Source organism: Pipistrellus kuhlii, unplaced genomic scaffold (genome assembly GCF_014108245.1).
Source record: "Pipistrellus kuhlii isolate mPipKuh1 unplaced genomic scaffold, mPipKuh1.p scaffold_m20_p_52, whole genome shotgun sequence".
Lineage (NCBI taxonomy): Eukaryota > Metazoa > Chordata > Mammalia > Chiroptera > Vespertilionidae > Pipistrellus > Pipistrellus kuhlii.
The window spans coordinates 215,194-230,738 of record NW_023425554.1 but is presented as its reverse complement, the minus strand read 5'-3'; the positions used below and the strand labels follow the sequence as shown (position 1 = coordinate 230,738).

Here is a 15,545-nt window from a genome sequence, read left to right as displayed (position 1 = left end):
ATATGCAATCTTTAGCTGAATGTTATGTCACCTAAATCCGTCTGGGAGACCAATGCTTGAGACCTTGTTGTCCTGTCTGCATCATCAACCATCCAAGCAAGAATTTGGACCTCCACAAGGAAACCTTCCTCTCAGAGTTCCCATGCAGGTGAGTCCCAGAGCCCAACAGACATGGCAGGAGAGGATCAGAGACACTGAAAGCCAAGACCTTGTCCCTCAAGTCACCTTAGAACCATTCAAACATAGCCCAGATACCAATACATTTCTAATACATTAATGTGTTATACATGATGCTCAAAGGAAAGTGAACATTGCACTCAGAATGTATGTTCCAGTGTTGACAATTAAATGGTAGCAGACAAATTCAGAAAGGGCATTGGAAATGTAAAGTCTTCTCAGGAGAAGTAGAACATAAGTTCAAGAACTTTATCTATTGACAGAAATGGACAAAAGGTAATTACCAGTGAAAGAATATACAGTGATGTGAGGGCATTTTTTAAATTTTCTGATGGGGCATATCAGACTATCTTTCCATATGAATGAGAAAGGTCCAGAGCAAGAAAGGCTGCAAATACACCTTGCACTAGCAGTGCATGAGACATACATTTCACAGTATTTTCCCTCACCTTGTCTGTTCACATTTTAAAATTTTATTTGGTAGATGAAAAAGAGTAAGTAATGAGATTCACTTTGTAATTATTTTATTACTTATGAGGCTGAGTAATGAAATTCATAAGTTTGTAAGCCATTTAGAGTCTCTGTTAAAATTTCTCTGTGTAACTTTTTTCCTTTATTTGTTTATTAATTTATTTATTTTAATTAAAGTATAGTTGGCTTTATAAGTAACTTTCACTATATTACTCACCTGAAAAATTATTTGCTTTTGGACAGTGTTATCAAAGTGTTTTTATCCCTTTTTTGTTTAAGTATAGTTTGTATACAATATGATATTAGTTTCCAGTATACAATATATTGATTCAACATTTATATACATTACAATGTGATTGCCACACCAAGTCTAGTAACGAACTTATTAACATACAGACTTATCACAATATTATTGACAATATCATCTTGTTCAATTTTTTTATTGGATTATTTTTGACAAAGAAATGGAGACTTTCACACAAAGTGACAGTTTTCCATTTAGTTCTTTAATGTATGTAAAAGTGTTTTGTGGAGAATGTATAAAGTTCATAAATTTTAGGTGGTCCAATCTGTCAATCAGTCCTACTGTGCTTTCTCCATTTGTTGTAAACATTTTTCATTGAAGTATAATTGGCATAAAACATTATATTAGTTTTTTTAGGAGTACCACCTATTGATTCCGTATTTGTATATATTGCAATACGACCTCCACAGTAGGTCTGTCACCACAATAGTTAACAGTTTGTTTGTTTGTTTTATAAGGACTTTTAAAATCTAGCCTCTATCTACTTTCCTTACACAATACAGTATTATAAACTACAGACACCTGCTGTGCTTTACATTCCATTCATTGCTTTTTATTTTTATTTTTCGCATTGAAAGAACTAAGACAAGAATTCTTCATCTGTCTTCACATGGAAAAGGAAATTCTAATGAGAAATGGCCCTAAGGATGTCCCAAAGGAGACCAGACCATAGACCAAATATGGAAATTATTTCCTTTATGCTAGGTTATTGATGCTTGCTTGTGTGAAAATTAGTAATGTCGCTTTTTCTGTATTATGGTAGTTACCTCCACCACATGGACAAGGGAACCTAACAGGATTTTCGGGATTTCTTCTTGTTGGATTATCAGAAAAACTAGAACTGCAGCCCCTCATATTTGGGCTTTTCCTCTCCATGTACCTGGTCACTGTGTTGGGAAACCTGCTCATCATCCTGGCTGTCAGCTCAGACTCCCACCTCCGCACGCCCATGTACTTCTTCCTCTCCAACCTCCTTGGTAGACATCTGTTTCACCTCCACCACCGTCCCAAAGATGTTATGGAACATCCATACACAGAGCAGAGTCATCACCTATGGAGGCTGCATCACACAGATGTATTTTTTCATACTCTTTGCAGTGTTGGACAACTTTATCCTGACCGTGATGGCCTATGACCGGTTTGTGGCCATCTGCCACCCCCTGCACTACATGGTCATCATGAGCCCCCGGCTCTGTGGACTGCTGGTTCTGCTGTCCTGGATCCTGAGTGCTATGGTTTCCTTGCTACATAGCTCAATGGTGTTGCGTCTGTCCTTCTGCTCAGACATGAAAATCCCACACTTTTTCTGTGAACTCAATCAGGTGATCCAACTTGCCTGTTCTGACATTTTTCTTAACAATATTCTAATGTATTCTTCAACTGGGCTGATAGGGGGTGGTCCCCTTGCTGGGATCCTTTACTCTTATTCTAAGATCATTGCCTCCATATGTGGAATCCCATCATCTCAGGGGAAGTATAAAGCATTTTCTACCTGTGCGTCTCACCTCTCAGTTGTCTCCTTATTTTATGGTACGAGCCTAGGAGTATACTTCAGCTCTACTGCTACCCACAGTGCACACTCAAGTGCAACAGCCTCAGTGATGTACACTGTGGTCACACCCATGCTGAACCCCTTCATCTACAGTCTGAGGAACAATGACATAAAGAGGGCCCTGCAAGGATTCTTTAGCAGGTAAGTTTTTCAAGGGCCAACTTTACTGAAGAATACCCAGGAATTTAGGTTTCACGCATCAGAGTCAGAAGTCTGACACAAATTAATCCAATCTCGGGAATATAAGAAATTGGAAATACTCATTTATCTCATGAGTTAACATAAATTAATTTAGCATAATTTATTCTCTTATCACATATATCATTCCAAATAAATTTTCTATTGTTTTCCTGAAAAAATAGTTATGAATTATACTACCCCTAGGGACAAACTATACTTGCTTAGTAAGGTCATTTACATAATTTTATTGTAGGAGAAAATCTGAGACCTTAGTTTTCACTTATATGTTCATCATTATTTTCTATAGCACCACCTTTACTGCTCTTCTTGATAATGCAGACTTCAACATGCTAGTATGTTTTATAGCTGGTCTTCTGGTTTTATATATTTCATTCTGTTATTCAACTGTGTGTCCACATGCCTACCTTAGCCACTGGCAAAAAATGACTACTCAATACAAGTCTCCAAGAAACATCTGCATGGATACATACATTTTAATAAATAGACTGATATAATATGGTTAGAGTCAGAGATAACCTAAAAAAAGATAAAGCAAAAAACAGCCATACAACTTATTCATCTACAAAAATATTTTTCATGTTGCACATCATTAAAGTATGGAATATTGACTTGGCCCAATGGCTCATTTGGATGAAGCATCTTGTATACCACAAAAAGTGTTGTGTGTTTGATTCCAGGTCAGAGCATGTATCTAGGTTGTGGATTCCAACCCAGGTGGGGTGCATTCAGGAGGCAGTCAATCAATGTTTCTCTGTCACATTGATGCTTCTGTCTCTAACTATCTATCTATCTATCTATTATTTATCATTTATTTATCTATGTCTACTTCTGTATCTATGTCTCTCTTCTTCTCTCTCTAAAAAATAAATCAATAATAAAATAATATTAAAAATAAAAAAGTAAACTGTGAAATATGATGTCCATGTGTAAGTTTCTTTATTCATTTGGGTGAAGAATTACATGCAGTGTTTTTTGTGTGTGTTTTTTAACTATTTTCCTATTTCTGTTTGAAATTTTTCAATATGCTTCATAAATTTGTGACTCCTTCTGAGTGCTCTAAATTAAATATCTCCCTTTTTTTAAATTTTTTCAAATCCACCAAATGGACAGTGAGCAAACAATCTAAATATCTTATATATATTAAGGAATATCTTCCCTCTCAGAAATATCTTCAATCCTTATAATCAAAGGATGAAAAACTCATAAAGGGCTGCTGACACCTTCCTCCAACCCTCTACCTCTCCCAGGCCCAGGACTGCATCCTCGGCTATGCCAAGGGCTGCCCCATACAGAGCCCAGGAGCCTGGGGGAGGAGCCATCTATCCTCCATTGACTCTGAAGCTGGAGGAGATGGGAAGGGGCCTAAAGGACACAACATGATCAAGTGTTAGTTTTTGCAGAAGGATACCCATGGTTACTTTATGATCTTCACACAACCTAGTGAAAAAGCAGCAATTAGTTGCCTGTCTCAAAATGACTGGAAGTTAGATATTATAATGGACCAATTTTTCCCCCAAATCCGGAATCATATATATGAGACAGTATAAAAGGATCATTGGACAAGAAGAAGTTAGAACATCTATACACTAGATACAAAGATCCTCAAAGTCAAAATAAAATTGGGATAGATGGAAAACAGCAGTTCTGTGATGATCCTTTCATGGAAATTCAGAGCAACAACACAGTGCAAGTTCTCCAAAGAAGAGTTCATGCAGGGACTGCCAGAATTAGGAAGTGACAGCACAGAAACCCAGATACCCAAGATGGAACAGGAATTGAAAGGACCAGCATGACTTAAGGATTTTTATCAGTTTACTTTTTTTTCCAATTTACTTTAACCAAAGGATTTGTTTGCATGCATATTAACATAACCAATGGACACAGACACAAAGGCAGTGAGGGCTTGCCCTCGGGGGTGGGAAGGACAGGAGGGGGCGGGGAGCAGGGGTCAATCAGAGACAAAGGAAACATATGTAAAACTTTAGACAATAAAAAATAACAACTATGATGCATCTACACACTGGAATACTATGCTGCTATAAAAAAGAAAGAACTCATCATTTGCAACAGCATGGATGGATCTGGAGAGCATTATGCTAAGTGAAATAAGTCAGTCAGAGGAAGATAAATATCAAAAGATGTCACTCATTTGTGGAATATAATGAACAATATAAACTGGTGAACAAAAATAGACCCAGAGTCACAGAAGCATCGAATGGACTGTCAAACCTCATGGGAAAGGCAGGAGAGGGTGAGGTGGGAAGAGGTCAATCAATAAACTCATATGCATATATGCATAACCAATGGACACAGACAATAGGGTAAAGAAGGCTTGTGGGGAGGTGGGGCTGGAAGGGTTGGGAGAGATCAATGGGGGAAAGGAGAGACATATATAATTCTTTCAACAATAAAGATTTTTTTAAAAAAAGATAGAAATCAATCAATGTAATGCATGATATTAATAGAAGGAATGGGAATAAAAGTTCATGGTCATTTCAAAAAGAAATATTACTTAATAGAATGGATGTTCTTAAAGATTCAATCAGGCAATTTATATAAAATGATAAGCTCAGGTCATGTGACATAAAAATACCTAAATGTATCTCTAATAATTAAATACTTTAATATGTTTTATTGAAATTTTAGAGAGAAAGAGAAACAAAAACATCCATGAGAGAGAAGCCATGATGGGACTGCCTCCTACACAATGCCTACTGGGGATCGAGCCTGCCAAACAGGCATGCCAACAACCTACAGGTGCATGGGACAATGCTCAACCACCTGAGGCACACTGGAGAGGAAAACTAATCAATATTTTGTGAGGCTCTAAATAACTTTCAACTGGTGATATAAGTATAAAATCTCTAATTATTTTGACAAATGTGTCAGGAAGCCAAAGAGTGTGGTACCGGAAATTGCACATCAAAGAGCGCAATTCTGCCATATTGAAGAGGAGAAAAGCAATTCTCTAGAGACATCAGGGTTGTGTCCCACCCCCAACCAGACTTTGAAGAAAAAAGGAAGTCAAGGATGGAATAGGGTAGTAGGTCTTCTGGCCCCTAGAAAGCAGGTGAGACCAAGACAAGGAGTCATAAAAACTAAGTACACTTGATTTACTCTCTGGTCTCTTGGGATCAGAGAATCATTAGGAAAATATTCCTTTCTGTTTATGCCAGAGGCCCAGAGGGAAATCATTGCTTAGAAGTTGGAACAACACAAGGGAAATGTGCCTGATGAGCAGGTTTAGAGAGAGATGTAGATATCTCCTCAGTGCAGTCTCCAGCTTGTACAGTGCTGGGGACAGCACATGGCTGCTGCTTTTGATTCCTAAGGTGGCTCAGGAGCTGATGCTTAACTCCTTCCTGCTGTCTCATGCAGGACACAGCTTCGGTCTCCATCACCAACCATCCAGGGAGCAACTCAGACTTTCACACAGAGACCTTCCTCTCAGAGACCCATCCAGGTGAGACTGGGAGGCCAATGGGTACAGCAGGAAAGGGTCAGTGAGGATGGAACCTGAAAACTTTTACCTGAGTCACTGTGTCTAATCAGCCTAGCTCAGAGACAAGAGGTGCGCAGGGCGAAGGGCGAAGGGGAGGATGTGTTTCTTTCTAATGCCTTTCAGTGTTGCTGGCTGCCTGTATTCCATAGCTCATGTTCCTTCCTCCATCTTTAAGCCAGCTGTGTAGCATTTTCAAAGTCTCTCTGAGTCCAATTCTTTTGTGGTCTCTCTTCCACCTTAACAGAACCACTGTGCTTATCTTAGTGCCACTTGGATAAGCCTAGCTCATTTTCTATCCTGAAGTCAGCTGATTAACAAAACTGTTCCACTTGCTACCCTAATCCTTCCCTTGCTAAAAGATATACCATATTTGTGTGCTTAGAGGTTGGAGAAACAAGAGAGAAATGTGCCTGCAGAGCAGGTGTGGAAATTTATAAATATCCCCTCATCTTCAGTCTCCCATCATGTGTAAACTTAGGCTGGGAGGGCATGGTTATGTTTATTTCTCACTATTATATCTTTGTTTGTAGCCCCAACTCTGGCTGGGGACTGACACTGTACACCTTCCTGCTATCTTGCCTGTGAACAGAACTTCAGTCTCTATTATCAGCCATTCAGGGAGGAATTCAGACGTCCCCACCATGACCTTCCTGTCATAGATCTTATCCAGGTGAGTCCAAAACCCAGTTGACCCTGCATGAGAGGGTCTCAGAGAATGAAAGCCAAAAACATTTATCTGTTGTCACCTGAGAGCCCATTCATCTTAGCCCAGAGGCAAGAGATTGCTGTTTGTGTGCTCAGTTACTTAATGTATTTATTTCAGTGGCTACCTAAGAATTCATAGTGTGACTGCTCCTCACACTTGATTGTCTTTCATACTTGTTATCATTACATTGTAATCATGTCAGTGTTGTTAAAATATGTTTAAATTATGAAATTAAAACTGTGGTTCTAATCATTGGTAATCACCCCCCCCCCCCCACAGGAGACATTGAGCTACGTCCTGACAGATTTGTGACTGTCACACTGGAGAGGGGTGAGTGAAGGCAGATATGCTCTAAACAACCTTCGTTTCACAGGACAGACCTCACCACAGAGAACAGTCTGTCCCAGAATGCCAACTGTGCTGAGGCTGAGGATCTCTGAGTTAAATAGCATCACTATTTGGACAGTATCATGTCATTAAAACAGTTTTACTTCCTACTTTCCAATTTGGATGCATTTTAAGTTTTCTTATCTGATTGCTGTGTCTAGGACTTCCAGTGTTATTTTGAATAAGAGTGGTGAAAGTGGACATCCCTATCATACACGGGTTCTTGGGTAAAATGGTTTTAGTTTTTGCCTTTTGAGTGTGATGTTTGCTGTAGGTTTGTCATATATGGCCTTTGTTATATAGAGGTATAATCCCTCTATTCCCACTTTGCTGAGAGTTTTTATCAAAACTAGGTTTTGTGTTTTTTCAAATGCTTTTTCTGCATCTACTTATAGGCTTCTGCTATTTTTGTCTTTCAGTTTGTTTATGAGATGTCTGACATGTATTGATTTGTGAATATTGTACCAGCCTTGCACCCCTGGAATAAATCCAATGTGGTTAGGATGTGTGATCTTTTTAATATGTTGCTGAATCAGATTTGTCAATATTTTGTTGAGGATTTTAACATCTATGTTCATCAGGGATATTGGCCTGTAATTCTCTTTCTTTTTCTCATTTTATTATGATGATAATGCTGGCCTCATAAAAAGAGCTTTGGGGCTTCCTTCCTCTTAAAGTTTTTGTAATAGTTTGAGGTCGATAGGTTTTACTTCTTTGAAAGTTTGGTAAAACTCCCAGATGAAGCCATCTAGCCTGATGCTTTTGTTTCCTGAGAGTTTTGTTTGTTTGTTTGTTTTGTTACTGTTCCAATTTAATCAGCTGTTATTGGCCTATTCATGTTTTCTGTTTCTTCCTGATTGTTTTGGAAAATTGTATGTTCCTAGGAATTTGCCATTTCATCCACAATGTCTAGACTGTTGACATGTAGTTGATCATAGAATTTTTTTTTGCAATCCTTTACTCTGTTGTGTCAGTTGTTACTTCACTACTTCTGTTTCTGATTTTATTTATTTGGGTCCTCCCTATTTGTTTCTTGATGAGTTCCCTAAAAGTGCATCAATATTGTTTATCTTTTCAAAGAACCAGCTCTTGGTTTCATTGGTATTTTACATTGTTTCTTTAGTCTCTACATCATTTATTTCCACTCTGATCTTTATTATTTCCTTCTTTCTACTTACTCTGAGCTTTTCTTGCTGTTTTATTTATAATTTTTTAGGTTATAGGGCTAAATAGTTTATTGGAAATTTTTCTTGGTTCTTGGGATAGTCCTATGTAGTGCTACAAACTTCCCTCTCAGGACTGCTTTTCAGGGGTCCCCTAGATTCTGCGTTGTTGTGTGTCCATATTGTTGAGAGTATTTCCAGGATTTTTTTTTCCTTGCTCTCATTGGTAGTCCATTCATTGTTTACCAAAATGGTATTTAACCTGCGTGTGTTTGAAGGTTTGGGGTGTTTTTTGTAATTCATCCTAGTTTCATGCCATTGTCATCTGAGAAGAAGCTTGATATGATTTCATTCCTCTTGAACTTGTAGAGACTTATTTTGTGTCCTAACATGTGATCTATCATTGAGAATATTCCTTGTGCACTTGAAAAGAATGTATATTTTGCTGCTTTGGGTGGAATATAATTAATTAAATCCATTTGTTCTGGCGTGTTATTTAAGGTCACTGTTTTCTTATTGAATTTTTGTCTAGAAAATCTATCCACTGATGTCAGTGGGGTGTTATAGTTCCCTACTATGATTGTATAGCTATTAATTTCTTCCTTTAAGTCCTCTAGAGGTTTTTGTTTTGTTTTGTTTTTTTAATATATTTGGTTTTCCCTATATTGGGTGCATATATGTTTAACAGGGTTATATCCTCTTGTATCAATCCTTTTAGTATTATATATGACCTTACTTGTCTCTTATTATAGCCTTCACTTGTCAGATATGAATATTGTTTCCCAGGATTTATCTTCATTTCCATTTGCAAGGAAATTTGCTTTTTCCATCCATCAATCTCATCCTGTGTGAGTCTCTTGCAGACAGCATATATTTGGGTCTTTTTTTTATTCATTCAGCTACCCTATGTCTTTTGAGTCAAGCATTTCATTTATTTACACTTAAGATTATTATTGATAGGTACCAATTTATTGCCATTTTTATTCTTTATGCCTATTATGTTTCTCTATTTCTTATTATTATTAAGGTAGTCTCTTTAACATTTCTTGCAATGCTTGTTTCGTGGTGTTAAACTCCTTTAGCCTTTTTTGTTTTTTGTCTGGGGAGCTCTTTACTTCATAATTGATTTTGAATGAAAGCCTGGCTGGATAGAGTAGTCTTGGTTTCAGAACCTTGCTTTTCATTACCTTGAATAATTCATTCCATTCACTTCTGCCACAGTGTTTCTGTTGAGAAATCAGCTGAAAGCCTTATGGAAACTCCTTTGTAGGAAACTAACTGTTTATCTCTTGCTCCCTTTGAGATTATTACTCTGTCACGAACCATTGCCATTTTAATAGTATGTGTCTTTGCGTGGTTCTCTTAAATTCATCTTGATTGAGATGCTGTGCTTCCTGAGTGTGTGTGAATTTTTCTTTTAACAGGTTAAGGAAATTTTCTATCGTTTTTCTACTAACTAGATTTATATCCTTTTTCACTTTCTTTTCCTTCTCTACTTCTCTGATGTGTATATTGTTACATTTGAAGTTTTTCCAAATTTCCCTTAAACTATCCTCATTATTTTAAATTCTTTTTATTTTTATTTTTGTTTCTCTGCTTCATCCAGCTTAATTTTTATTCCTTTCAGTGTATTCTTAATGTCACATATGGTGTTCTTCATTTCTCTTAAGTATTTATTGTTGAGAGTATTACAGATGCCCTCCTTCCTCCCTCCCCTATTGCCACCATTCACTGGGTTCTGGTCCTACCCGCAGCCTTCAAAACTTTATCAGCTGCATTCATAGGTAAGGCATATATGCATATAAATTATGTAATTGAAGTTTTCTCCTCTCCCCTCATCACTTCCCTCTGAGATTCATCAGTCTGCTCCATTGTTCCCATGCTTCTATTTTATTCATCAGTTTATTTAGAGTCCATGTTTGTTATTTTTATTTTTAGATTCTTATTGATAGGTATGTATTTATTGCCATTTTATTGTTTATATTTTCTCTTTTTCTTCTTCCTCTTCTTAAAGAATATTCTTCAATATTTCATATAATACTGGTTTGGTGGTGATGAACCCCTTTTGCTTTTTCTTATCTGTGAAGCTCTTTATCTGATTTTCAATTCTAAATAATCACTTTGCTGGGTATAATAATATTGGTTGTAGGTCCTGGCTATTTATCACTTTGAATATTTCTTGCTATTCCCTTCTGGCCAGCAAATTTTTTGTTGAGAAATCAGCTGACAGTCATATGGGTGCTTCCTTATAGGTAACTAGCTGCTTTTTTGAATCTCTCTTTGTCTTTAATGCTTGGCATTTTAATTATGATGTGTCTTGGGGTGAGCCACTTTGGGTTCCCATTGTTTGAAACTATTGTGCTTTCTGGACTTGTAAGTCTATTTTTTTCACCAGGTGGTATTCTTCATTTCTGAATTGTTCTTATTCATGGTTTCTATGTCCTTTTTCATGCTGATGTGGTTCCCACTAAGTTCCTTGTAGTTTTCATTATGTTCCTTGTAGTGTTCACTAAGTTCCTTGAGTATCCTTATAACTATTACTTAGAACTCTATGTTGATAAATTGCTTGCCTCCATTTTATTTAGCTTTTTTTCTGGAGATTCCTCCTTTTATTTCACTTGGGAATTGTATATTTTCTTTGCAAGTTATTTCTTTGTGTTCGTTTCTATGTATTAGATTAAAATGCTATGATTCCCAGTCTTCATGGTCTTTCAAAGGAAGTATCCCGTAGGGCCCACTGGTGCAGCTTCCTTTATCTCCTGAGCTGGATGCTCTAGAAATGTCCCCTGTGTGTGTGCTTTGGGGGCTCTTCTGTTGTAACTGGGTCATGATTGTTGTTGGGCCATTTGTGGGTAGGATCCATCCTCAGGCTGCCTGACTGTGAGGCTCAACCCCAACAACATTGTGTGAGCTGTTTTATAGGTGCTGATAAAAAAAATTTTAAAAAAACATACAAAGGAGCCCAACAACAAAAACAACTACAAAAGAAAAAGGTAGCCGAAACAGGTTTGGCTCAGTGGTAGAGCATCGGTCTATGGACTGAAAGGTCCCAGGTTCGATTCCGGTCAAGGGCATGTACATTGGTTGGGGGCACATCCCCGGTAGGGGGTGTGCAAGAGGCAGCTGGTTGATGTTTCTCTCATCGACATTTCTAACTCTCCCTCTCCCTTCCTCTCTGTAAAAAATTAATAAAATATATTTTTTTAAAAAGAAAGAAAAAGGTAAACAAGAATAATAAAAGAAAAAATTATAAGAAAAAAATGGAGGGAAAGCATGTGAAAAGAAAGAAGGAAGAAAAAATATGAATAAAAATATGGAGAAAAACAGTGAAAAAGAAAAGAAGGGGGAAAGTGAAAGAAATTTTTAAAAATGAATAAAAAAGGAAAGAGAAAAATAAGAGATATGAAAAAGAGAGAGAGAAAAAATAAAAAAACAAAGCAATAACAAGAAAATAATGAAGGGGGGAAAAAAGTGGAGTTCATCTAGGCAGAGTTTAGTGTGCTCCGGGGATCTCCCTCTGTATCCTTCTCTTGTGTTGCCTGAGGATGACTGTTTTGTATGTTGATTCTAGGTCTCCTGGTAGGGACTTTGGTGCTAGCCAACATCAGAAGCTGCCCACATTTGGTTCTCAGCAACCTATTTGAGGCTTGAAGTGACCCCCCTTTTGTGGTTGCCTCCACTGAGCTTCTCTGCAGAAGATGGAGCAGGCTGCTCTCCAAGATCAGCTTTACAGCAGAGTGGGCCTCAAAGGTGGGTCAGCAAACATCCCAAGACACGTTAGGGTCTGCCTTGTTCCACCTGCATATGCCCACTTGCTATCAGATTTAGTCACTGAAAAAAAACTGTTTCTGAAAGGGCTGTTGGCAGAATCGGGATGATGGGACCTCTATATCTCCCATGAGGGGGTGATGCCATTCAGACTTCAGGGAAGATGGTGGGTGTGTTTCCCTATCGCAGAGCCACACACCTGAGACACTCCCAGAATACAGTGTAACCTTGGTTCTCAAACTTAATTTATTCCAAAAAACTGCTTGACAAGAGATTTGTTTGAAAACCAAACCATTTTTTCTCCATTAGAAATAATGTATTGATAAATTGGATTTCTTTGTTCACAATGGAATACTATGCAGTTATAAAAAAAGAAAGAATTCTTACCATTGGCAATCATGGAGATGGAGATGGAGAGTACTATGCTAAGTGAAATAAGCCAGTGAAATAAAGACAGGTATTACATAATCTCACTCACATGTGGAATCTAATGAACAAAATAAATTGACAAATAAAACTGATCCAGGGGCATAGAAGCATGGCACAGACTTTTGAACCTCAGAGGGAAGTCAGGGGAGGGTGGGTGACTAACCAAAGAACTTATAGGCATACTAGAGGTCCGGAGCACAAAATTTGTGCATGGTAAGGTGGGGGGTAAGGAAGCTTTCCCTCAGCCCAGCTTGCACCCTCTTCAATCTGGCCCCCTCGGGGGATGTCCAACTACCAGTCTAGGCCCAATCTCAGGGATCAGGCCTAAACCGGCTGTCAGACATCTCCCTCACAATCCAGGACCACTGCTTCCTAACTGCTGCACCTGCCAACCTGGTTGCCCCTCACTGCCTCTCCCCATCCCCCAGGCCTGCTTGCCCCCTGCAGCCTGTTGTTCAGTCATTTGGTCATCCCGCACTAACCCCCCTGCCGTCCTTGTCACACCACAAAATCTGCTATTTGGTTGTTTCTATGAGGGTGTCCTGACCAATACCCTTTTATTAGTATAGATATGCATAACCCATGAACACAGAGAATATGGTGATGAAGGACTGGGCTGGAGGACAAGGAGCAGACTGGGAAAGGTCAATGGGGGAAACAAGGGAGCATATGTAATGACTTTCAACAACGAAGACTTTTAACGTAAAAAATATATATATAAGTAAATAAAAACAAAGTGGCTTTATCTCCAGCAGGTTCCATCGCCCTCTGCTGGTAGAGGCCCTACTGCTTTTTGCTGATGGATGCTATGAGGGCAGGTGTTCCTGGCTCTGGCCCTGGAAGCTGGAAAGCCCAGCCTGGAGTACAGGCCTCACTGCTCTCAGGAGGAAACCCCCACAGCTGAGATATTCCTCCTCAACTTGGCCTGCCTTGTGGGAGTGGTATCAGCCCCTCCTGTGACCACAACCTTCCTATCACTCTCAAGGTGATTTCAGCCCTTCCTTCTTTAAAAGTCTCCTCTTCAGATAGTTTTCAGTTGATAATTCTGGGTAATATTCCCTAATTTACTTTTATTGCCAGTTTGGTTCTGTGAGGAGATACAAGAAAAATTCACCTTCATGGTGCTATCTTCAAACTCCTGAGCCTTCATTTTCTAAAACAAACATCTTCCTCAGGGCCTTTGTACTGGCTGTTCCTTCTCCCTGGGAAACACTTTCCCACTTAGTCTCTCTCAGTGTTCAATGAGGAGTGTGTTAAGTGTCAGCCATTAGCAAGTATTGGCTAAACTCTATGAAAAATAACACCCTCTATTTACTCTCTCCATTTGATGTGATTTACTTTATAGCAACTCCACCATCGGATATATTATATTATCATTTTTATTTGATTATATTATTGCTCCATCATTAGTTTGTAGACTTCTGTTTATCAGCGTCCTATACTCTGAACAGTGCCTAGAACATAGTCTATAGTCAATATATATTTCTCACGTGTAGAAAAGATATCCTAGTAAAATCTCAGTATATAATACATTACAGGTTGATGTTACAAAAGGAAATTCTAATGAGGAATGCCAATAGAGATACCTTAATGGGGACCAGATCACACAACAAAAAATGGGAATTATTTTCCTGATTCTAAAATATAAATGTGTCATTTATTCTAAGTTACTAATGCTTGCTAATATGATAATTTTTTTTTTTTTTTTGTAGTCAGCTCTGACACATGGAACCAGGCAATGGTACACAAATTTCAGAATTCCTTCTTCTGGGACTTTCACAGGCACTGGAACTGCAGCCCCTCATATTTGGGCTTTTCCTCTCCATGTACCTGGTCACTGTGTTGGGAAACCTGTTCATCATCCTGGCCGTCAGCTCAGACTCCCACCTCCACACACCCATGTACTTCTTCCTCTGCAACCTGTCCTTAGTAGACATCTGTTTCACCTCCACCACCATCCCAAAGATGCTGTGGAACATCCAGACACAGAGCAAAGTCATCACCTATGAAGGCTGCATCACCCAGATGTATTTTTATATCCTCTTTGCAATGTTGGACAACATAATCCTGACTGTGATGGCCTATGACAGGTATGTGGCCATCTGTCACCCTCTGCACTACATGGTCATCATGAATCCCCAGCTCTGTGGACTGCTGGTTCTGGTGACCTGGATCCTGAGTGTCCTGAATTCCTCACTAAATAGTTTTATGGTGTTGGGTCTGCGCTTCTGCTCAGACTTAGAAATTCCTCACTTTTTCTGTGAACTCAGTCAGGTGGTCCAAATTGCCTGTTCTGACACCTTTCCTAATAACATTACAATGTACTTTTCAGCTGGACTGCTAGGTGGTGGTCCCTTTGCTGGGATCCTTTACTCTTATTCCAAGATCATTGCCTCCATATGTGGGATCCCATCATCTCAGGGGAAATATAAAGCATTTTCTACCTGTGCATCTCACCTCTCTGTTGTCTCCTTATTTTATGGTACGAGCCTTGGAGTGTACCTCAGCTTTTCTGCTTCCCAAAACTCACACTCAAGTGCAGCAGCCTCGGTGATGTACACCGTGGTCACACCCATGCTGAACCCCTTCATCTACAGTCTGAGGAACAATGATATAAAGAGGGCCCTGCAAAGATTTATTGGCAGGTAAACTTTTAAAGGACCAACTGTAGGAGGCTGAAGAATTGCCCAGGAATGCAGGTTTCTAGCCTCAGAGAGAAAAAAAAGTCTGGCAAATTAATCCAATCTTTGAACCATGAGGAACTGAAAATATTCATTTATCTCATGTATTACTTCAGTATAATTTGGTCTCTCATGACATACATCATTCCAATTAATTTTTCTATTATTTTTCTGAAAGCATAGTCATGAATTATACTTCCCTTA

At 38.7% G+C, this 15,545-nt stretch overlaps 1 protein-coding gene and 1 pseudogene across 1 annotated transcript; both read left to right on the top strand.

Annotated features, from left to right (window-relative positions):
• The first annotated feature begins 1,826 nt into the window (after window positions 1-1,826).
• On the top strand, window positions 1,827-2,674 carry LOC118706499 (annotated as a pseudogene).
• Window positions 2,675-14,385: 11,711 nt separating this feature from the next.
• Window positions 14,386-15,309, top strand: LOC118706606 (olfactory receptor 7A10-like). The gene has a single exon (XM_036416041.1). The coding sequence runs from the start codon at window positions 14,386-14,388 to the stop codon at window positions 15,307-15,309; it is 924 nt and encodes a 307-aa protein (XP_036271934.1).
• Window positions 15,310-15,545: the final 236 nt, after the last annotated feature.

Coding starts and splice junctions, on each gene's coding strand:
- LOC118706606 (XM_036416041.1), top strand. CDS start 14,386: ATGGAACCAGGCAATGGTACACAAATTTCAGAATTCCTTCTTCTGGGA.